The 23,968-nt window shown below is 42.3% G+C and overlaps 1 protein-coding gene across 1 annotated transcript; it reads right to left on the bottom strand.

The window, feature by feature from the left end:
• Positions 1-935: 935 nt before the first annotated feature.
• Positions 936-22,459, bottom strand: KIF15 (kinesin family member 15; the record flags this gene model as incomplete). The annotated part of the gene is made up of 30 exons (XM_010142500.1): positions 936-973; positions 1,493-1,565; positions 2,846-2,952; positions 3,214-3,378; positions 3,623-3,724; positions 4,196-4,342; positions 4,939-5,061; positions 5,884-5,988; positions 6,654-6,740; positions 7,010-7,085; positions 7,385-7,470; positions 8,353-8,503; positions 9,152-9,317; positions 9,661-9,766; positions 10,426-10,533; positions 11,419-11,616; positions 11,941-12,082; positions 13,412-13,553; positions 13,924-14,101; positions 14,672-14,881; positions 15,235-15,311; positions 16,782-16,905; positions 17,449-17,571; positions 18,369-18,494; positions 18,569-18,778; positions 19,265-19,444; positions 19,573-19,670; positions 20,220-20,257; positions 21,227-21,303; positions 22,240-22,459. Coding segments are annotated over 30 exons (3,783 nt in total), but the record flags the coding sequence as incomplete, so codon positions are not given.
• Between the last annotated feature and the right edge of the window lie 1,509 nt (positions 22,460-23,968).

The following is a 23,968-nucleotide window of genomic DNA, read 5'->3' as shown; positions in this document are numbered from 1 at the left end:
TATTTATATATAATATAAAAGAAATGGTATTTTTTCTTGCGACATTTGTATTTTTTTCGCTGCAACATTTGTAATTTGTATTTTGTACCAGACCTTGTAGCACTGTCATAAAGTGTATTTCAGAGACCAGCCAGGTATGAAACCCCAATGCATCAACTAGCAAAATACCCCTAATTCCAGGGTAGGTTTCTGCAAAACTTAATATGAATTACTTCTGAAATCACCACAAAAACGACCTCCACCCTCGGCAGCAGTTACTTAGGTAGGAAGTGTTAATTAAACGTGAATAACTCGGATACGAGGACATCTGGCCACTATACAAGTACAGATTAGGAAAAGAACAGCCAGAGCGGCATTTTAAAACTATCTTTTATCTAACTCAGTATTTTACTTCTTGACTCCTCTCCATCCACAGTGTGAATCACTAATTTTGAGGACTGCTTGCCCAGTAGCACAGTCTTGGAATCACTTAGTAATAAGCAATTGTCACTATTCAGGCTGAAGCACAAAAATTTAAGCCAACAGCATATAAAAGAAAACAATTAAGCTCAAAATTATCAATCTTACTAAAAAAATGAACAGTATTGCAACTTAATTTGAAGAGGATGGTGCTTAGAATTCACTGCATATAACAGAATTCAAAACACTGATCATTTTAAACTGTTCGGAACGTCCCAGTTTCACTGTTTTCCTCTGGTTCCACCTATTTCAGGGTATTGTCCCGATATACCACCACCCTTCTGGAAAGGGGAGCGAGAGCTGCTGCTACCCCCTGCTGCCGAGACAGGGTAAGAACTCGGCCCGTCTTGCAGAAGTGTAAACAATACTTCCCAAATTACACCTTTCACGGCTTCAGGCCTCGGACTAAATGGACCTTTGTGGTATTAATGACTTTAATACAAGTCTCCGGTTCAAGAGACTTGATTTAAACTTACTCTGCTTTGATTTTCAGCATCTCCTCCAGGGCTTTATTCTGGAAAAGATCAAAAGTATCGGTTACATCCTTAATACGGGTCTAGATAAATTTGTCAGTTGATGCTACGTATCTCATCGCAGATCCTCCAAAATCCTCCTGCCCAGCAATTCGCGTCTAACACTCACTAGAAGTTTATGTCTGTGCCGCACACACACATTTCCCAGTTCCCCCACAGCAAACTCTCAGCCCATTCATGCACAGCAGAGCTCTGACAGGGGGTTCTCCTCTCCGCAACCTCCGCCGCAACATCAGCTTCCTGTGGCACAGCCCAGACACTAGCAAGTGACACCACCTGCACCTTCCGACTGGGTGGAGATGAGTCACATGCGGCGATGTGAGTGTGCTGTGGTTTATTGTGCAACCAGGCAGCCTGTTCTTTGGGGTCAGACCAAGTCAGAAACCTCAAGAGAGGAGGTATCAGGCTGTGTCTGTTAGAACTCGCTAGAAATTAAAGAAAGCACGGTAATAATTCACAGCAGGAAAAAAGGAGTGGATGCCGGCAGGGTAACAACATACCTTGGCGTGTCGTTCCTCAGCGATCTCGTCCTCTTTGTCCTTGAGGTACTGAACATCAGGAGCTTTCTGATCACTAGGAAATCCAAGAATGAGGAAAATTTCTCGCAAACAGAGGAAACCCACTGTAACAACAACTTCTTACCCAGATTAAACCAGTAAATGTGTGTGGCTGTCTTGACACCTTCATACTCAGAATATCAACCATCACAGACAGCTCTGGAAGGGTTTAAACCTTTACATCGAGACCATCACGTTCTCCTTTGTCAGAGTATAGAGAAACTAATGTTTTAATGAAAACAATTAAAAATATAACTATGTAAGTTAGGCAGCTTCGGGTTTGAGGTGCATGTTTTAGTCGTTCACGATGCTCACGGGCATAAAGGCCGCGGAAAGCAGCTCCTTCATCCAAGGGTGCCGCTCGCTGCTCTGGCCAAGCTAAGAAAGTAAAAGACTTTTGAAACTTAAAATCTTTGTCAACATCCCCAGTTTGGGTGGCTTGGTTTTGATATCTGGTATAAACAGCCTTGGTCCGAGAGGTGTTCTTTGGTTCATGTTAATTAAATGCCAGTTTAAAAAGTCTAACAGCTTCTGAGAGCTAAAAACAAAAATCAGATTTTTTCCTTGTTGTATTACGGTACTGCCCCTTGGCAGAAGCCACCCAAATTCATCCAGCTTTTGCAAGGGCAATTGGAGCTGCAGAGATACCAGCAATTACAGCATCTTCTGATGGGAATCCTGAATTTTGCAAATTAGCAGTGTTCTTTTACATTAAATACTTACGAGAAAGCCAGTTCTAAAACTGACAACACTGATACTTCACTGAAGAAAGATAGAAATTCTGGAAATATCTTTTAAATACATTTAAAAGGCAAAAAACCATTAATGCTAGGAAGGAGACTAAGCTACTGTTTACTAACTTGCCCCTTAAAACAGAATTGTCACTAAATATCAACAGAATTATTTGCTGCCAGTTAAGATTTCTCTTCACGAGACATGACCCAGCAGATTATTTAATTATTTACAAAATTCAAAACCAACTAAACCCCAAAAAGCAAAGCCACAAGCCCAAGTCTTTTCTGTCCAGAACCAAGCGGTACAGATGAGGGTTGGAAGCAAACCTCAGGGTACCTCTGGTGTGAGGTGAGGCACCAGCAGGGTACCGGCCTGCGAGTGGCAGCTCACACCCTACCCTCCCACACACCACATGGAACTGGTTCCAGTCAGCGCACAAGATGGAATTGGTTCCAGTTCCTTCTGATAAAACTGGGGCTGAATTCACCTGGACATCTCCTGTCCGCTGAATATCTGTAACGGCACAAGTGAGATGGTTTGTCTTGTTTTCTTTTCCATTACCTGGTCTTGCTTAGGCGGTGAGCTTCTACAAGGCTCTGTAAGCTCCTGTTGTTCTCCAGCAAAATCTGCATTTCCAGACGTAAATTCTCCAGCTCACTTAGTTGTTCCTAAGCAAGTGAAAAATGAAACACTATTTGAAGACCAAATCGCAATGCCTGTTTTATTTTCCAGCTGAACCTATTTTTGAATAAAACAGAAGCTTGAAGCACGTTGTCACCAGTTGTTACCAGCCTGGGTAACGAGCAGACCAAGAGCTGCCTCCCTGCTTCAACAGGCCGACTATGGAGCAGAGCTCATTAAAAACCTGAACCCTCTACTCTGGCTTATTTTAACATCACAAATGGCCTGCGGAGATTAACTCATAGTACCTTCAGCCGTAGAATTTCCTCATTTTTGGCTGCTCGCTCTTCATTCAGCTCATGTACGAGGTGCTCCAGGTTTATGGCAGAAGCCCGTCGATCAGCGATTTCTTGCTCGTGAGTTTCCAAGAGCTTCGCCAAATTCACATCAAAATTAGGAGGAGTTTTTGGACACTGGCAAGAAACAAAACCCACAAACTGTTAGTAAAGAACTGTTTCCCCTCTGTATGAGTTACAGGTTTTAACACCTAATTGGAGACAGGTGTTAATAAATTCCTGGCAGATAAATCATCATCTAAGTTATATTCTCAATCCATTGGAATTCCTGGCCCCAGCCCGCAGCTGTAAAGTTTATTAATGCTTTTCAGTGAGTTTTAACAGTCATCCCATGAAAATATTTCTCCCTCAGACGTCATACCTGAGGAAACGGTACTGACGAGTCCACGAAGCAGTCAATTTGCTTCATTTTCAGTTCATATTCTTTCTTCCTCTTCTCCAGTTCTTCTGTCATTTTGTCCAACTAGGAGAAAGCCCAATTAGAATTCAATTAGCTCGCAATACGCACAACTAACGCTAAACTTTGGCTTAACAATAGCTATTTGGTCTGCAAAAGCTCCAGGTCGCTCTCAGACTGTGTAATTCATCGAGCTCAACAGTCACGTCTGTTACATAACGAGTCTGTTTGTGGGTAATAGTAAGCAGAGGAAAAAGCAATCCCCTGGGTTACGCTGCCGACGACCTTGGGTTGCTCTGTTATCACAGGTCCTGATAATTTCGCTCTGCTTTCCGAGTTTTGTGATCTCTAGACACCCATTCCAAAGCATTTCACAGGGATCCACTGCTTTGCTTTTAGGGGAAGCAGCATTGCTCTGCACCAAGATTACAGCATACGAGGTGCTCTAAAATGACAAGCAAAACCTTTTCCAGGAGCTACCGTTAGGCACAGCTCCCTCCCAAGGAGCTAATTACCAGAAGAAACGCCTGGTTTTACCTGTTCCCTGAGTTCCTGGATTAGAGCTTCTTTCTTCGTTATGTCTTCCTGCGCACACTGGAGCAACGAATCGTGTTTCTTAGAGGCCTCTGTCAGCCTCATCAGCTGCTCAGTGGTATGATGCAAGTCTTCACACAGAAGGTCTCTCTGTTTTAAGTCATTGGAGGAGTAAAGAAAGGTCAAAGTTGCTCCTCTGAAGCATTTCAAGATGTTTTGCCATTGTTGCCAAGATTGCTAACAGCTGTAAGCACCTCCCTTTTCCCTCTCGCGCTGTAGCAAGCGTTCAGCTCTAAACTTCTTGTTCAGCCACCCATCCTACATCTGTTTCCAGCAGGTGGAGCTTTTAGTTAAAAATCACGGGTCAAGAAAAACGTTACTGAATAGCACTGAGCAGCAGTGGGGGAAGCGAGCCTGGTCAACATAATACATTCTTCTACCTGGTTTAATTTCTCAGCTGCATCATCTAATGCTGCCTGCTGTTAATTCTGCTGATGACTCCTTAGTGGCCTTAGCAAAATTGGACCAGGCTCTCAGCATACGTTGTTATGAAGTAGCTCATAAAATATTTAAGTCAAGTAATGTAGTAATTTAACAGAATTTGTCAGGTATCTCACACAAAATTGCTTTAACTAGCTGTAGTTTGAACTGAAGTGATGTTAAGTTTTACACAAGTATGTCAAGCAAAACCACGTCCAGCTGATGTGTTGGACAGATAATCAGCAGAGCACCGTCTGTGTTTGTACCTCAATGTTATCGGCTATTTGTCTTCTCTCCAGGGTTTCCCTCAGTTCTTCAATCTTCTTTTCCTGGTCCTCTATGATTCCTTTGCTTTCCTCTTTTGCAGCCAGAGCAAGATTATACTTGCACTAGGGAAAATATTAAATTGAATTTTAGAATGTTTTATGAAAATGTGTTCCCAGAGAAAGCTGGCAAACAGAATACAGACAAATGTCTATCACAGACCTGGTAACAACCACACACGTTTAAAATCTGTGTCGATGACTAAAAGCAGAATGCTACATCATACTTGGTAATTGTACAAGAGATGTTGTTAGAAACGAGTTGTCAGAACAGAGGAAGATTAATTTAAGTATAAGCCACCACAGTACCTATTAACCACTAAAACCATTATTAAAAAGAATGTAAAAATCTATCTGATCATTTTCTCTCTTGAATTCATAGTTCTTACACACGCAGTTTAACGCGTTCTGTGGGCTGCTCTATCAGTTTGCAAACCAGACCTAATTTAATAAAGATGCATTATATTTCTTCATAGTTATTCAAATACATGCATTTCTTCCTACTTGTTTTCAGATGTAGAACACGGTACTATCAGCAACATAAAAATTCACTCCCTCAAGAACGAATTTACAATTCAGCTTCAATTGTTGAGGCCTTAAATTGCCAGTTTCTGGGAAAATCTCGATGTGACTCTCAGCTGAGCGGGGTTTGCAGGAGGTGAATCAGTCCCTGCAGAGCCTCTGCTCTTTACCCACCACATGGAAAGAGTTCAGTTTTCAAGACAGCCTTAGGCATGAAATGTTCAGAAGAGCTCAACGTGTCAAAACAAAGACGTTTCCTTCTAAACTGCTACAGCAAGTTGTGCTGTTTGAGACCCATGATAAGACGCGTCACTGCCCTCCACTTCTGAGAAACACCACCATGTCCTTCAGAATGACAGAACGTACATTTATATCCTCGAGCTCTCTCGTCAGCCCATCTACGGACTCGGTTTTATGATTAATTGAAGATCTCAGCTCCTGGATCTGTCTCATCAAGTCAGTTACAACTTCCTACAACATAAAAAAAGTGAGTGCTGAGACGTTATATAGATTTTACACATACTTTATTACTGGACTTTCTTTGGCGCATAATTTGTCCACCCCAAATCTCAAACCACCAACGGAATTAAGGCCTCAATACAAAACATGTAAAGGAGCGACAGGAAATTTGTTGTTAAGACTTTGGCTTTTCTTCTAAGCACCTCCATAAAGAATTCAACAGCCCGCTGTGTTCGGTTCGTTTGGAGAGGAGCCTACCCTTGGCTTTAGTCGTGGGCTGTAACGGGTTTCTAACAGGGCAATAGATGCACTGTAGTTCAAGGTTACATTTGTTTGCAGTGGAAGGTGGCACATTCAAGAAACGCCACTCCCCTGGCAATACCAGATCCTTCTCACCTAATATATGGCAAATTTTTTGTCCAGTAGACTGTTCTACCTTGGTTTTTTTTTTAGTTTCACCTTCAGTTATCTTGTGTTTTCTCTGAACACACACCAGTGTCCTACTGCCCTGCAAACTCCATACTGGTAAAAGGAGATTTATTTTAGCTAGACACACAGCCACTTGCCCAGCAGCACAGAAATACTGAGTGATCACAGAAAGGCTCTGGGTGTTCAGCCCTACTACAGCACATAGCTACCCACAAACCTGGGTGTCAGTAACAGAAATCAGCCCAAACCTTATCAGTATCATTTGTCTTCTTCAAAGCAGCAATGGTCTCTTCAGCAGCAGCCAGCTCCTGTTCCAGTTTCTGCAGTTTTGCTTCCTGGAAGAAATAATAATTGTGAAGGAGAGACTTAATTACTTTTGAAGTATATTTTGTAAAGCACAAAGCCATGAAAAAAAGAACTAAGTTGTCGACCTTACCAGAAAAATTAAGTGGTAACTTAAATCAACAAAACAATCTGAAACTGGAGAACTCTACATTTATTTTGCTGGTGATCAGCAGAACAGTGAATTCACCAATAAAATTGCCATTAATGCATGAGGACATGCAGGGACACATGATTTAGACATTTAGTTCTGCTGCTGTACCTGCTGCTCACACCGTGTTGTCATCTCAGAGGATGGTTTCTCCACCTGGGATTTTTCAAGTATTTTCAACAGCTCCCTGGAGAAGAAATTGTATTTCTAGTGAGAAATCTAACCAGAACACAGGAGAGCTTTACCAAGAATCAGCTCTGAGAAATTTATGCTTATTTGCGCTTTTTTTGGAAGAGTTCTTTAACTATCACCTTCTCGGTGGTGTACCAAAGACTGACTGTTTAGTTTTGAGCTATACACTGCCACTGGGAGTGGAACTTTGACACACCACCCCTATCAACAGGATCCCCACCCAACACAAAACCCAGCACAGGGCAAAACCACTGACATCGGTAAAAACAACCCCCACCGCTAATTAAAACTCACTTCGAATTGTTTTCTTTGTCTTCCTGTAATTGTAAAGTGAGTTTTTCATTATGTTCTTTTTCTGTTTTCAGGAGTTTCAAAAGGTTCTAGAATATCAAAATAGATGTTAGAACAAGTTACAATATAAGCTCTTTAGAATAATTTAAACCAAAATAAAAATCTAAACAAACTCCTAAGATGACTGAAACCACCCCCCCAAACCTTAAATGGAAAGAGAAAGAGCTTTAGCCTTGTCCTGGACAAGCTCACAAGGAAACTCTTACTCATGTTAAGCAGTGGGCTCTTTTCACCTGCCCTTGATGATAACATCATGCAGCTGTAATGTTGCTCTAATTTAAGGCTTTAACGGCAGAAATTAGCATTTTCAACAGCAGATGAATGGGTTTGTTTTTTCAAATCCTAACAAGCAGTTCAAGATATCTGGCTATCAGGAATTTAACACAACAATTTCCAATCTGTCATTATTCCTCTAAAGAGGGCGACCTCAGTGCTGCTCTGCAGTCACTGCAGTCTGACAGGCTCTCAAGGACAGCGTCCCACCCCAGAGGGCCCCAGAGCATTGTAACCAGCTCACATCCGCTCTGAACACGGTTAAGGAACTGCGCTGGAAACACAGAACAAGTCAGTGAGTCTTAGCCGGCACAGAGGTCTAAGGTCACCAGCATTTCCAAGTCCAGATTCTTTTCCAAAGCAGTTTCTCTTTCCTTCACTAGTTAACCCATCTCTCTCAACATTTCCAGAGCGATCGCTTCAGCCCAGACCCCTGCTACTACAGCACGCCACGGGATCTCTCTTGTAGCCTGTGCTTGCAAAAATCTGTGTTTAAAAGATTCTGGTCATGTCTTCCAAACGCAATCACCAGGAAACATGTTCTTACTGTAGAATCTGTTATTGATAAGACAATAACAGGAATTAATCTGGCTGTGTAACTGTATAATAAAATCCTTTAAAAACCTGAACTGTCTTACACAAAGCTCAGTTTTCATCGCTTCTGCTTCTTGTTTTCTGTCCTCAAGTTGTTGCTTCAGTTGATCCGTCTCAAACTTCGCCACTTCCTGCAGGTTGTCGTAGTCATCCTGCAGGCTTGCTTTTTCCTCAAGGATCTTCTCATGTTCCAGCCTTTACAAAAACCAAACCCACCCACAATACTAAGGTGAGAGTGTGCTTCATTATAAAAACACTCCAATCAATTGTATTTTATAATCTTCAGCTAATACACTGAGCACAGCTGGTTTGGAAAGAAGTGACTGACACAAATGGTAACTTCTTTTAAACTCAAACCCCAGATTTATGAAGGGCACAGGGCAGGTTTCTTTCTGCTTGTACTTTTAGAGGAGCATCATTATGTTACCTGCTTCATGTGACCAGACTGAGAAGCCGTAGTTAATTAAGACTAAATTGAAAAAAAAAAGAAAAAAGAAAACCCAAACAAACTGTCTCTTGATCTGGAGATCAGTGAGTTTATAGTTATGTCCTATTAACAGGAAAATGCTATAGCAAACCAAAATTAAGGATGCCTCATTTTATTTTCTTTCTGCTCATTTCACCATGTTCCCCCTCATGGCTCTGAAACAGGCATGGAAAGAATTGAGGAAAAAATAAATGAGCAAACAACATAAGCAATAACAACAACTTTAAATCTGACATGTAAAGTGCAAGTTCACCCCCAGAAAAGAAGAACTAGGTCACGGTAGTGAATTAAAGAACTAAATCACGGAGGGGTGAAGAGAGGGTGGGCTAAGGCATTTCGCCGAGCTGCCGCCATACCTGACGCTGTCCAGCTGGAGCTGCACGTCCATGTGTCTCGCAGAAAGCTGGCTCATATCTTTCTCCTGCTTGTCCCTAAAGGCACCGTATTCCGATTTGACAGCAGACAGCTCCCTGTCTGCAGACTGAAGGACGATGCGCAAGTCGCAGACTTCACTGTTCAATACTGACAAGAAACAAACCAGTATTTTCCTTGTTATGTGGAAAACTGCACTAGATAGAGGCCAGTAAGTCTAGGGGATCTGCCCTTTGTTTTCAGTTACCATTTTTATTTGAAAACATTCTGTCCCGTGTCCCTTCGCATTCACAGCGGACAGAGAACCATTTTGAAGACTGTATATTGGGCAGAGAAAAGCCATTCTGCAAGTATTCAAGAATTTTTTCTTTTAAAAAGAACCAGACCAGTAGGACTAACACCACAAACAGTTACTCAGCATGTGCTACTGTTGATTCAGAACACTAAGACACCTCAAAACTTCACATGGAATTTCAGTGTTACACAGACTTACTATTGGTCTTGCTTTGACTGTCTTGGAATTGCTTGTCGAGGGATTTTATCTGTTCGAGAAGCTCCTGGCGTTCTTTACCCCAGTCATTCCTTTCGGATGAAAGAAGCTGGAGGAGAAGAGAAGTAACATTTTTAAATGGGAGAAAGTGGCCAGAAACTGGCAGGAGTGGCCAGTCACTACGCTGCAACAGTGATAACGTGTTGGAGCATTTCATCAGTCGATCGAAATACAAGGTGCATTTTTCTTTAAATTCCATGTTTGGTGACTCTGAAATACTGAGAAGTCCAAGAAAGAAGGAATTTCGATATAACTGAGGACATTACCTTATCTGAACAGTGCATTAAAGCAACCCCCAGCTGAGCAGCTGGGATGTGCTTCGGAAGAGGGGTATCAGAAAGGAGACTGCTCAGGATGAGATCAGGCCTCGTCTCCTGTTCTGCATTAAATCGAACCCAGGAGGACTTGTAAATGTTTTATGGAGCAAGGACATTTCAGTGCAGTTCCAGCTGAGGCGAGCAGTATTTTCAGTATTCCAAAGTTTAGAATTTCCTTGTGACCATTGCTGTTTTCCGAACTCGGGCAGTTGGCCAAAACCTGAGTGTCTATTTGCTTATACTTAGGATCAAGCAGAGGCTCAGAATCACAACATTTAAAGCAGCAAGACCCAGCCCCAGCCAAACCTGCAGCGTTCTGTTAAAACACGTCTGGTAGCACGAGTGTGGCGGTCACACACACACAGAGCCCTCCAGCATATTGTTCTCTCACCTCCTGTATCTGTGCAGAATGATGCTCCAGTTTATTAATGTGCTGCTGGAGTTTCATGTTCTTGCTTTCCTCTTCATCCAGCTTCGTCTGCAGCGTGCTCACTTGCTCCTGTGACACAACAGACTCAGAATTAGAGCACCCATCTTCCAGTTAGTCTCCCATGCCACATGTCTGGGCATACTAAATAGAAAAGTGCCAACTACTTTCTTTTTTCACAACCTGAACCACCAGAAAACAGGACATTCAAAAACGAACTGGTATTTTAAGTAGCTGATTGCTCCTATTGCTGAGCCACCAGAACACAAGAAAATCCATCAGGGAATACATGAACCTAATCCAATAAACACCGAGTTTTCAGACACATGTTTATCTTGGAGCAATAAGGCTTTAACAAGAAGTTATTCAAAATGCACACTAGCTAAATTCCTTACAGGACCTCTGTACTATGGTTAAGCATCACAGAGGGGGTTTGGCTGTTGTGCCAGGGTTTTACATGGGCTGAAGTTAGTTCCAGGTTATAGAGAGGAGTTCAGGTAGGCCTGTAGCACTCTTTGATGTGAGCTAAGACCATCACTGCCCTTCGGGAAGCTACAAGACAATTAAGGCACAGTGGCAGACAAGCATTATTTGTCAGGCTTCTTCAAATAATGCAGAATTAAATTAGGAGGCTTGAGTGTTGTTCCACACGTAGTTGTCGCCAGAGACAGAAAGAAGCTCCCTTGGAAGCAGGTTACCAGGTTAAAACAGTGCAAGTTTAAACACCCTGTATATCTGAAACATGATACTCAGCTCTCAAACCCCTTTCAATATTTTCATTGCAAAGCCTCTCCCAGTACAAGGTAAAATTAGAGAAATGTTTAGCAAAGTCTTAACTATTCATCAAGCGCTTCAGTTCCAGGCAAACTAAAATGTATTTGGCGAGGGGGAAGCACTTAATGCTAAACCCGCTCTAAGGTTACATGTAGACTTTGGTTTTTTATTCGGAGCATTCACCTGCGCCACTTTGAGCTCCTCCGCAATGGCCTCGTACGCTTGCTCGTTCATCTCGGGAGGAACTGGCTCTTTCAGGATGTCATCCATCATCTCCTCGGAACACGGCAGGTCTTCAGAATGGTAATCCAGGAGGTCTGGGCTTATCCGCGGCACCAGGCGGGATCTCAGCTGGTACGCTTTGGTTGGGGTGGTTATGTTCTGTATAAAGATGTGTAAAGCAGTCTTTAACTGTCAAGAGGAATTTAGATCTTGTCTGGTATTTCACTGTTCTATAAGCAGAACAGTGAAATAAATGCTCAGTGGTGAGTTCTGAACCACCGCACCTTTTCGCATTTCTCCTCTGATGGCAGCAGCAGCCATTCAGCAAGTACTTCAGAACAAAAAGGCAGAGTATCAAGTTTCTCACACAAGGACCACATGCCAGCGCACTAGTTAGGGTCAGGCATCACGCCAACAGACACCAGCGTCCTCCCACAACTCAGGAGGAAGCATGGGTGCTTCTAATTAAACTTACTCTCATACCTTAAGAGTTTCTCTGTGCAGCTTATGTAGCTGAGAGACTTCTTGGCGCTTGTGTGCTTTGGTGGCCTCCAAAATGTTTTCGAGGTGGTGGTTTGCTTTCCGGAGAGACTGAAGCTCCGATTCCAGTTCCATATGCTTCTTCCTGTTTAGGAAAACCAGTCCATCAGTGCTGGGTCTCTCCTGTCAGTAAGAGTAAGCTGCAGCATTGCCACCGAGCAAACTGAAGCGGAACCCTTGCCCAACCACTGAAATACATTATGTGGAGAAGGAAGCCACACTGATGTATTCAAAAGTAAAAAAATATTTAAACGCTAAGCAGCTTATTTGTGCTTGCATAATGAAGCAAGCAGACGGGTAACTAAACGTGTCAGAAAAAATCCATTACACGGTAAGAAAGAAGCGGAGAGCTCTGCGGTTCCTTTTATGAGGAGGTGCTATCGCCCATACCAATACGGTTTTAAGCTTTAAATATGTTATCCAGTTATGAGAGGTCTGAGCTGGTGCCTGCCAGGATTAAAGAAAACCCATTAAGGAATGTTTTTTTTTTTGAAGTGCTGCCTGTTAAGATCACTCTGTACAGTACTTAAAGTGAATTTAGGAGTAATTTTCATTAGGGGTTTTGCAGAGCTCCCTGTGGGTACTGTGACAGCTGGCCTTGCTGACCTCACTGTAGGGGCAAAGTCTACAGACAAAAGGAAATAGAATATTTAATCTTTTGGCAGTTTGATGTTATCACTTGCCATCCTACTCTGCAAAAACAACAACTCAGGGAGCAGAATAGAACTGTAGTTCTGACTATCAGACAGCAGAAAAATGAGCATACATTGGTTCTGAGAAGCTGAAAGTGATGAATACATGGAGATACAAATAACCATTGTCACTAGTGATACCACAGAGGGATTGCTGAACTGATAACGTCACGATCTACTGAGGGTACGACTTAAAATGTTCATGGGATTTGCTAAACAGAAATCTAAGAATAAAAATACCAATTTGAACGGTTGCATGAACGAGCAAACAGGACATCACAAAGCTGCTTTGCGAAAAAAAAAATGAGGTAAAAATGGAACTGCCTTGTGCCCCGTCCTTCTAGAATTACACTCTAGATTCACTGTAATCAATAAAGAGCATCAATAGTAAAAAAATCAGGTCCCTTTGGCCTCCCAGGTTTTCGTTACGTTTGCTGAAACCGCAGTTATTTTTCTTGTATCTCCGGTACCAGGACCTGAATCTCAGAAATGGGGTTGATCAAGTTCAGCCGTAGTATTCACGTGTATATGAATACATACACACACACACACGCTGGAGGTGCTACTCAGACCTGCCGCACTATCTTGGGCTGCCCTTAAGGAGAACGAGGGCAGTAAATTCTTCACGCAAAGAACATACTTAGACTGTATATTCAGGATCTGAGACTAACTTTTAAAAACCAGTAATTATTTAAAGCCGTCTCTAGAGCGTTTTGCCTCACTTGGTTAGCTCTTTAAACTCTTCATATTCCTGCTTTGAGGTCGCCAGTTCGCTCTGAGTCTGCAGCAGGCGGGCTTTCAGCCTTTCAACGGATGCCAGCGAGTTGCCTTCCACTGATATGGTGGTGGAGTGTAAATGATGACCTAAAGACAAACATGTCACAGAGCAGCTCAGGGATATTGTTTTACCACAGCGAAAGCCTCTGTAGGGTTTTGTACAGCACAGAAGCAGGGATTGAAGAAAGTGGGTATTAGCAAGAGGCCATGTGAAAAACAGTAGAAAAATTAGTCTTACTGCACTCTTCATGACAAGGAAGGACGACAAAATGAGATTGTGGGTGTTCACAAGATGCACAAGAACCCAAATTCTCTGTTTCTGCATTTGCAGAATAAGTCTTCAGGTACCACTTTGTACAAGACAAAGCCACATCAAGACAGGCAACATTTCCAACACTGCCGGACACCACAGAAACACAGTTAATTGTGTTTAGTTTTATAGTTAATTTAGTTTTACCTCCAGTATTTCTCTCTGTGGCTGAAGCTTCCAAAAAAGCCTTTTCTAGTTCTGCGACGGTCTGAGCATCAATTTCTTGAGCTTTTTTAACTGACTGTAAAGACCGAAGTCTCTTGTTCTCCTCTCGGAGGTTATGGTTCTCCATGGCATACTTGGCAATGCGGGGGTGTTGCTCCATCTGGGGTAAGCAGTGTTTTATTCAGCAGCGTTTATTCTCCAGACAGTGCCATACATATCTAGCTAGGTCGCCTCTGCCTTTAAGCATTACATTGTAATGGAAGAGGAGAAAAGGTGTTCCCTAATAGCAGTCAAAACTGCCCTAATTCTTTTTTTTTCTCTTTTTGTTAGTTTTCTCCTCCCTTGGAGTCTGCTCTCAAAGACAGCGGGTTGACATTTCACATGTTTACTCTTTTACTGGTAGTAAAGCAGTAGATTTTCTCACTGCTCTTGACATCTTTCCAGTTCCAGCTTTGAGCTCTGTCTTTAAGGCTGTCTCTGCATGCCACCGCGGGGATTCGATAGCCCCTCAATGACTGTCCTGACTGCTGCACTTAATTTCCCCCCCATCACTTTGGAGCTCAGTTATGCAGGGAGGGAAACTCCTTGCGTTTGAGATGCTTCTGTAAAGGAATCCACCACCCATCCTCTTCTTTCCTAAAAAGGCTGTATCCACCCACCACAAAACTCAGTCACGTGAGCTGTTCTCCCAAGAGAAGATTATTCTAGAAAGGAAAAACCAAAGACTTACCTGTTCTCGGAGCACCTGCAGTTCCTCCCGCAGTTCCCTGAGGAGATCATCTTGCTCTTTGGGCAATAATCTTCCACCGGCCTCTTTATGCAGTCTCTCCAAGCGAACAATGTGGTCTTCACGGAATTTAACTATCATTTTATTGGACTGGATAAACTTCTCCTTCTTGGCACAGAGATCTTCTAGCCGAGCGATTTTTTCCAATAAATTCTTAGGAAGTACATATACAGATTGGTGAAAAAAATGGAAGTTTAAGGTGCAGGTATCTCACACATCGACAAGTGACACAAAACTCATTTAACTCCTGTGAGGGAGTTGTTGAGAGCAAGAAGGTCTCCCCTGAGCCTCCTATTTTCCAGCCTAAATGCCACCCCGGTCCCTCACCAGCTCCCCAGCGCACTTGTGCTCCAGACCCTTTATCTTAAGTGTCATTCAACTAGGTTCCCTTGTTACCAAACCTTAGTATCTTTGGACAGAGTATTTTTATTCAAAACCCAAGGAATATCATGCAGATGGGCAGTTTCCATTCGCTCACAGGTCTCTCAGAGAACACACTTCCTTACCTTCTTTTCACCTTCTGCTCTCTCCCAGAACAACATGGCTTCGAGAAAGTTGCTCATGTAATCTATGTTGTCCTTCCCTTTTTCAACAGCACCTGTAAGTCACAGAACCAAATGCTGTATTTATTAAAATAGGAGTTAAGCAGGTTTTCCTCCACACATAACATGACGGCTGTGTAAAGAAAATGTAAATACTTTCTTCCAGCAGTATAACTCCTCCACAAAGATCATGTGCCATGCCCAGAGCAAAGAAGTTTGGACAGCAATTCTCAGTCACCTGCAAGTGCTGATAAAGAGCAGAGTCAATATCCATGACTGTATCATTAACACAGTTGTTCAAGCATTAAATGGCTTTATGATGAACTTGTACTGAAATAAAGAAATCAGTCTGTTGGGCTGAGTATATCTATAAAATGCAACTCCCCTCGGAAATTAATTTGATAACACTCAGCCATTATGGGCGTTATTATGGCAGTTTGTCCATATTAGAAGTGGACTAACTGGTTTATGAGAAGGAAATTGAGGAAAATAAGCATGAATAGAGTGAACAATTACTGATTTTATCTGGAACAAAAGCATCCACGCAAGGGATTAAAAGGGTTTAACTAATACACTTTAGAAATTAAAAATAGCTTTCCTGAACATCCTCATGCAGATGAGACTACTCAGTTCTGGAATACTAAATCATTACGATAGTATCTAGGTGCACAATAACTACTGGTTCAATGTGTACGTGAACAGAGAGGGACTTTTTCCTAGGAAAACTCAACCACAGATGCTTTACATCAGACAAGTCTAACTTCCGTAGTAACTTCTGTTGCTGGATGTTCTGTTTCTCGGCAAGGTCAGGGAAGCTGACTCAGGAACACGCTAAGAGTTACAAGACTAAGTTTATGACCTTGTAATCTACCATAAGGCAGCGTATTTCAGTGAGCAGTTACACAGAAAGCTGTGCTGGGATCTGTATCACAGACACAATGGGCTAGAGAAAAGCTGCTGGAAGAAAAAAAAAAAAAAAAAAAAAAAAAAAAAAAAAAAAAAAAATCACATAACCCCCCATTACTGTCTCCCATTGAAATCAATCTTTTTTTGAAAAGAAACAACCTTCTTAGGATCTCCCCGAAGGGGTAAAAAGCGAAAAGGGAGAAAAAAACCCCAGTCCTGAGCTTAAAAAGAACACAGCATTATCATTATCTGAGCTAAACACACAAGCTATCCCATGTAAACTTCTGGTTCCTTAAAGGATTAGGCAGCACACCTCGTAGCAGCTGGGAGAGCATTCTAGGTATTTATCCGTCAATTATGATGATATAATTAAAACCACAGCCCAGTACACCAAATTATGAGAGGAAGAACATAAAATCACATAAACAATTTCTGCAAAATATTAGATACAAATACAGGCAATGGGACCCATAAGACAAAGGCAATGTCTGTGGGTCAGTTCCTTCAAAAATACTAATTGTTCAGAAACTTAATGAATTAAAGAAGGCTCCAGCGCTCCAGGCTACAACAGCAGCGATTCTCTCCCTGCTCAGCCCAGCTCTTACCTCGTGACACAGAGATGTCATGCACAGAGGGCACTGAAGCAAGCTGAGCAAGCTGCTCTTTCAGCTTCTTGATCTCGGCTTGCAGCTGGTTCACGTTTCCTTGTGTGTCTTCATTCACCACGGCCTTCAGAAACATGGCAAGAGAAGGTACAAATAAATCTCTCAGATTTTATAGGGTAAGAGAAAACTGGAAGGCTGCAAAGCAGCAAAACTGCTGAGGAGCCTTTGCACCTCAGGAAAGGAAGAGCTCCTGGGAAAGGCAATGGTCCACTGACTGAGAAACCAGTAAGTTGCACTTTAGCTAAAAAATATTGGTTAAGAAAATCTGATATCTGATGTTTTCTGCAGAACTTTGTCTGGAGCTTTTTGACCAACAAAGGAGTATGAGGAAGGAAGTAGTTTCCAGTCAGATGCCAACCGACTTTCAAACCCCACTCTCAGGAAATCCCATTTTGGGTGCTAGCACATCTAAAAAACAGATGCACTGAAGTACCACTGAATCTACATTTTTTATGACAGTTTTCATTGTCAGTACAGATTTACATTTCGCTTTTCCTAGTGAAGTGCTCTGAGATCGAGCAGTGAGCACACACCTTGATGAGCCATCAGTTTAACAGGCAAGAAACCGCTTGTTGCAACACTAACGACATCGAGAGACTTTTCTCACCTTGTTTTTAATCAACTTTGCTCGCTGTGCAAAATTCAGCGTGGACAGTGTCTCACCAAAACACCTGGATCCCGGGTGCACATTGGCGATTATACACGTCTTTGCGTTACCTCCAAGGGAATCCTAGGTAGGAACGTGAAGTTAGCCCTGTTAGTGCAGACTTGGTGACCTAAGAGCTACTGGGTACGGCTTCGGACAGGCTGCAGAAGGGATTTCACCGAACACATCTCCACCCTGGGTATGTTGCTGCAATTTCATTTCAAATGTGGGTATAAAGGATGTGACTGTAAATGGACTTTATTTGGGTTTTCAAACCCCTGACTCTATTACTTATCAACCACCTGAGCTTTTTTTTTTTTGTTACACCTGAGCAGTGGGGAGAGGGAAAAAACCAGGGAATAAAGTAGCTGCTTCACTGTTATCTTGGTAATTAGCAGAATTTGGGTGAGTGCTGGCATCTGACAGATCTTTGCTTGTTCCCATCTTTTTTCCCCGGAGCCCAGAGGCTCTCAAGGAGGAAATGGAACATTTATCTAGTTCTTAACACCGTCCCAACACTTCACACATGCAGGCTAATTCTGGAAACGCTGTCAAACATTTCAACTGATCTCTCACTATTACACCGAGACACGCAGTGTTTCCCAAATTGTAGGGGTGGAAACATTTCCTTTTTTGTTAAAAAACTTGCAAATATGTAATAGTTGGAGCGCAAATCAATTTGTCTTCAGTTAACAGCAATAAATGCACTGGAAGTCTGTTGAGGTAAAAAGCTATTTTTCAAGCTTTCTTCCACTCGCCCAATATTGAAGCAAATTTTTAATGTACCCAAGTTCAGCTTTTTAAAGTAAAAAAAAACAACCCAAGCAAGTAATTTTTTCTACCTCCCAAGCAGCATATAAAATCCAGAGGGTATTTATTACCCGTAACAGAAACGTGAGCTTGGAATCCCGGTAACAAATGTGCCTCTGTTTTCCGTTACCCACATCAACGAGCGCTGTGATTACTTGGCCCAGGCAACTTAGAGATCGATTTATGTTCCCCGCTTCCTAAAGAAAGGAGAGAACAAAGGTGGGCGGATCTGGTGGAAGCAGAAAGGTGCCCCAGGTAGGACAGAACTAACCTTTAGCCTCAGCCCTTCTGTATGGGTGTCCTTCTGCCGCTCGGACCCTGCCAGGTCTACCAGGTTGAGCAGGGAGGACCGGATGTTAACAACCTCGTTGTTCTTCTCCATGGACTCCACTGTGATGGTGAAAACGGCGTGTGACCTTGAGGATTCTCTGTTCATCGAGGTCGATGCCACACGACGGTTTCTCCAGCCCATAGTTAACACCTAAGCACAAAACCGACATCCAAGGTCAAGTATCTCGGACTGTACCCAGTACTTACAGACAGGTGACAAACAGTATCGCAGTGGGACAGCTCTCCAAAATCTCAAGGACTTTCTCACTTTTTTTTCCTAGTAAAAGTATTTTAAAAGTGAAAAAATATAGATGCAGTCAAGCTTAATAAAAGCACTAATGATAATATCCACTTCTTTCCTTCAAGTGTCAGTGCTGCTCAAAAACATCACATATCTGATCCTGGCGGTAAAAAGCATTTGGAGTCAGAGAAGCGCTATGTGTACGTGTCTCATCCATGGAGAAATAAACCTGACCATTTCTGGACACACACGCTGCTTAATTAGCAGAAGATTGGAGAGAGGGCAAGAGGCTGTCACAGACAGCGTGCAGACAGAAGATACCTGTTACTCAGAGGAGTATTTACCAAATAGGCATCAAGATAAACAGTGCAAACACTAGAAAGTGGCACAAAATACCTGGTACGCTTCAGCGGCAGACGCCAACACCTGCTCAACAGCACCATCAACAAAGACTCCCTTCTTGATGTGCTCTCGGAGGAAGAGCCCAGCTGAAGCAGAATCGAGCAAGTCAAATATCTGCTCGTTGTAGATTTCAATAAATGAGCATTTGCAGAGAAAACTCTTGCCGCTGCCAGCCTGAAAAACACCGTCATTTACCCTGTAAATTTACCCTGTAAGCTCAACGGCCTCTCGCCCACCTTACCGCAGAGTCCTGACTTACCCGTGATACGAGACATCCCTTGCACTGCAAGAAATAAACGTACCTTTTCTTTTTCACGTTCAATTAGGAAAAATAAATATTCAAAGCTCCGTGGAATGACACCTCTCAGGCTGTGAGTGAAATTATCAGAATCAGATGGTCCTGAAGAGATTTTTAATGAAAAGAAATATATAAATTAGTACTGCGCAAGAGTGATGGTTGATCTTTTCAAGGCGTCATTACAGAATATTTCAGCAAACAGGTTTTAGTCTGTTTATGGAAAAACCACAGAAGAAATGCAATGAAATCCACTTGCAAGATATAAGATAATAATTCCACAATCAGATTTATATACAGTCTAAGTGATGCTTGTGGAAGTTTATTTTACCTGCCCATAGGTTACCTAAGTCTGACACAGTCTCAGCTCCTTGGGCTTCCTCAGAAAACACGTACAGGTGTGCAGGCACAGCTGCCCTAACCAACAAGGGGTGGGTTTGGCCCCACATTTACTTAATTCCTGTGTACTCCTCGAACGTGTTGGGTTCAGTTATTTCAGTAACTTTCTAATGTCAAGCACATTATTAATGCATTTAAACCACCACAGCATGAAGAACAAGATTGCAAGGGGATCCCTTCGCACGCAGACAGGTCTCAAATTTCAGAAACCCATCTAAGAAACTACTGAAAGATGAAGCTCTCTCGTGCACTTACCCATCATAGTAAAGGTTTTTCCTGACCCAGTCTGGCCGCTAAGAGAAAAGAAAGGAAAAAAAGTTAGATAAAGCTTTTTTCTATCTCTGAATTTGTCATTAATCTGCATCTCTTAAGGAGAAATAACAGCTTAAAATTAATAAAAAATTAAAATTCTTCTACATTGAAGATAAAAAGAGCCAGAGACAAGCTGAAAACTCAGTCAGCTAAAAAGATACAAAAATAGAGCAGCAAATTTGGCTGTGAAATTGTGTTAGATAAATCACCTTTTCCCTCCCCTGCCACGCACCATTTTCTTCCTCATTTCTGTGGAAAGGGAAATAGTGGAGCTTGGCATTAAAGTGAAGGCTTTCAAATATATGTGTTAAACTAATTTTGGGTCTATCTTTTGGGTTTTGTGCTACTTAGTGCATATAAATCCCAAAGGAGAAAATATTTTTAAGTCAAATTTATCTTTTTTTTTTTAAACCACAGTTATTAATCATGGTAGAGAAACTCTGGGGCAATTTCTCTCCATTTTCCCACATTTGTATATTGTCTTCACTTTGCAGCTCCGCAAATGCTGTGGCTCAGCTAAAAATCCCAGGAAGGTTTTGATTAGATCAGGCCTTTTTGACCACAGCGCTTCCTCAGTTCTCAAATGACAAAATATTGAGAGTAATAATATTTGTGCTACTAGTCATGGACATATTTCTACTCTAAAAACACACTGAAAGTTAAAACCATCATCAGCCATGAGCGTTCCCACAGGCAGCTACGACTGACTAAAGAGTTGAGCTGGACAAATACCAAGTTAGAGTGATTTCCATCCCGTTTTGCTATGGACATACTGAAAACAACTAGTTTTAATAGTACAAGAAAACCCCTCGCTTGTGGGCAAACAGCAGTAACTGTGCTGCACCGAGGAAGCACTTCCACAGTTTAGTGTAACATTAAGCTGGCTCTGGCACTTCAACCTGCATCTACTCGTGAACACGATTGCTGTGAGATCCCAGGAAACGACTTACTATGCAAAGATGGTGCCGTTGTAGCCATTCATACACGATTCCACAATATTTTTGGCCACGCTTGAGAAGACCGACTCCTGAGGACAAGGGACACAGAAGGCACTTGGCACCACGCGTTTAAGTATCTCTATGTCAGTTTTTTCTATGCCATAACTTTATAACGTATCCAAGAGGCACGTTCCTGAAGGTCAGACGTATATCATGACGCCTGGGGTTCCCACAGCGGAACAGCAGAGCCCAAGGCTTTGTGAGAGGAGTCACTCCCTCAAAATAATTACTCTTTTCCCTTTAGTTTATCAAGGAATGTAACGGCTTTCAAATGTACACGGTGTCAGTGTTGGTCCAGTGTCTTCGATGACATTATGTGGTTTATATCATCAGCAGGTCAAAACTGAGCCTAAGACTTATCAAACCTTATTCACTTTCGACATTTGCCGCCGCACAATGGCACGTTCCACAAATCTGCACAGCCGCGGCTTTGGCTGCGTCTCTCAGACCTGCGGGAAGAGCCTGGCCGCAAATAACAGCCCGCAGCATGTGGGAGGGGGTGGGCAGGTTTGGCTTTGGAAACTGCAGTTAAAGGGAATTGAAGTCTTATAGGAATTAAAATGATGTTGAGAATTTCAAACGCAGTATTATGAAAACGAAAGAGAAGGATTTTCCTCCAGTACTACCCGTCCCAGACAAACAGCGTTTAAAAGGCAAATGTACAAGAAGGAAATATAACAAATAGAAGATAAACTCCTAAGTTCCTAAGAAACAAATCACATCTTTAGTATCAGCTGACTCCAGCTATTTTTATGGGTTTTATGTCTCAACAGGGGGTTTATTTTCTGTCCATGGTCTTAGAGGGGCATTTACAAACAGAAACTTCAGTTTTAATTACCAGTTACTTCAATTACCTCTGCAAAAAAATAAGACATCAGGCTTTACTCCTTTAGAAAGGTTTAGCTTAGCAGCTGTCAAAAATCTGGGTGAAAACTGCAAAACTACAAGACCCTGGATGTTATTACCTGCGTTGTTTCCATATTTGCCACATAATCGAACGTGAAGATCTTTGGCTCGGGCTTCGAATGCAGGCGGATGGTGTTTGCGGAGAGGACAGACAGACACAAGCCTTGCTCTCCATCGGTCAGCGCAGTTCCCTCCGAGGGGGGACGTACCCTCACGTAAACCTTGATAGCGTCACCTTCAACACTGAATAGGCATTGACGCGTTAGAGCTATCAGCTGTCTGATGAAATTAAATCACAGAAATCCGACTGAGCATGTGAAGTCACACAAAGGGCCCTCCTGAAGATACGCTGCTGCTGGCCCTGCCATCAGTCCACCGCATGCTGCAGACCTAGTCATTACACCCGATTTATTCAGGTTGAAGAACCAAGAGCGTGAAGTTTCTGGAATTTATCACTGCTGCGTGTAACTTGAGCTCCAAGAGAACATGCACATTTCACAGTGAACCAAGAGATATAAAACCAGGGCTATAATAAAGGCTTCAGTAGTTTTTAAGACTATGAGCTTCAAGCATCCTTCTTACTAGTGGGAGTTAGGAAAGACCTCACAGCTGGAGCAGATGATGCCACATTCCAGTGAGAAAGTTACTGGCATTTTCCTATGGGATATTAAAGAATTAAATTCTCACATGAAGTGGTGGCAAACTTAGATTCACTTTCATTCTTCCCTTAGAGGCAGTTAGAGCACCTCAGAACAACGCTTGTATTGAGAGAACTTTTTTTTTTAACTATAAGGCAGTCAGGAGAGAAGGGCAGCAATCTTGTGCAGGAAAATGGTGAAATGAAAGATGTTGAATTGTTTTCCCAAGTTACACTAGGTTTGGTCTGCGCTGTTAGTGCAAGGTGATTAATCATGGGTGGAAAGTGGTCGATATTACTTTACCTAGGTGAGTTCAGCAAAGGCAGCGCAGAGTCACGCAGTTCTCCTACACAACAGAAGTGAAACACACACCAATTACAGAAGATAAAATTATTGCCCCAAACCCCTTTTAAATAGAAAACACTGTAAGCAGCACTGAGGGAGGAAAACGCCAAGCCTCATAAATACCCATTTCATGCACTAATCAGAACTGCACAAAAATATTCAGTAACTTTCTTCTTTTGGCAGAAAGTTTGGAGTTTCTTGCAAAGGTAAAGCTCCACTCCTGCAACGTGAGCACGCACACGCTTGTAACTGCACGGGCACTGAGGAGCCTCGTCAGTTAACTTCCATAAGGTCTTGCAAGTGTTTTAGAGGATTAGGAACAGAACAGCATTATATATTCCCACTACATTTTAAAGATTTCTAACTCGCCACAGAGAGAACAACAGAGCACGAGAGAGTTTTGCTGATGACACTGCAAAACCCCCGTTTTCTAAACCTGCAGGACCAAGTGCTGTATTCCACTTTTAAAAATCACATCAAGCACTCTGTAATGCATGAAGCTATCTGCGTGTACGAGCATCATTCTGCACAGCTTCGTGTTTAAAGGAGATGGCACATCTCACCCCGTACCTGGATATGGTGACTTATGTTTTATTTAAGGGTGAATCCAACAGGAAAATATCTCACGTAAGTTAGTCAAACTATTAACTAATATAATCAAATTTTAAAAATAAGTAGAATGACAATGAAAGATGAGTTACCGAAATATCCCAGTAATAAGGACCTTATAAAGCCTCTAAAAGCACACAGGGTTTATTTAGGAGGATCCCTTTAAAGGTAAAATCAATAAAGATGTGCAAAGGTA

This window comes from Buceros rhinoceros, unplaced genomic scaffold, assembly GCF_000710305.1.
Source record: "Buceros rhinoceros silvestris isolate BGI_N320 unplaced genomic scaffold, ASM71030v1 scaffold27888, whole genome shotgun sequence".
Taxonomy (NCBI): domain Eukaryota; kingdom Metazoa; phylum Chordata; class Aves; order Bucerotiformes; family Bucerotidae; genus Buceros; species Buceros rhinoceros.
Note: the sequence above shows the minus strand (reverse complement) of the source record. Positions and strands in the feature narration are given on the sequence as shown.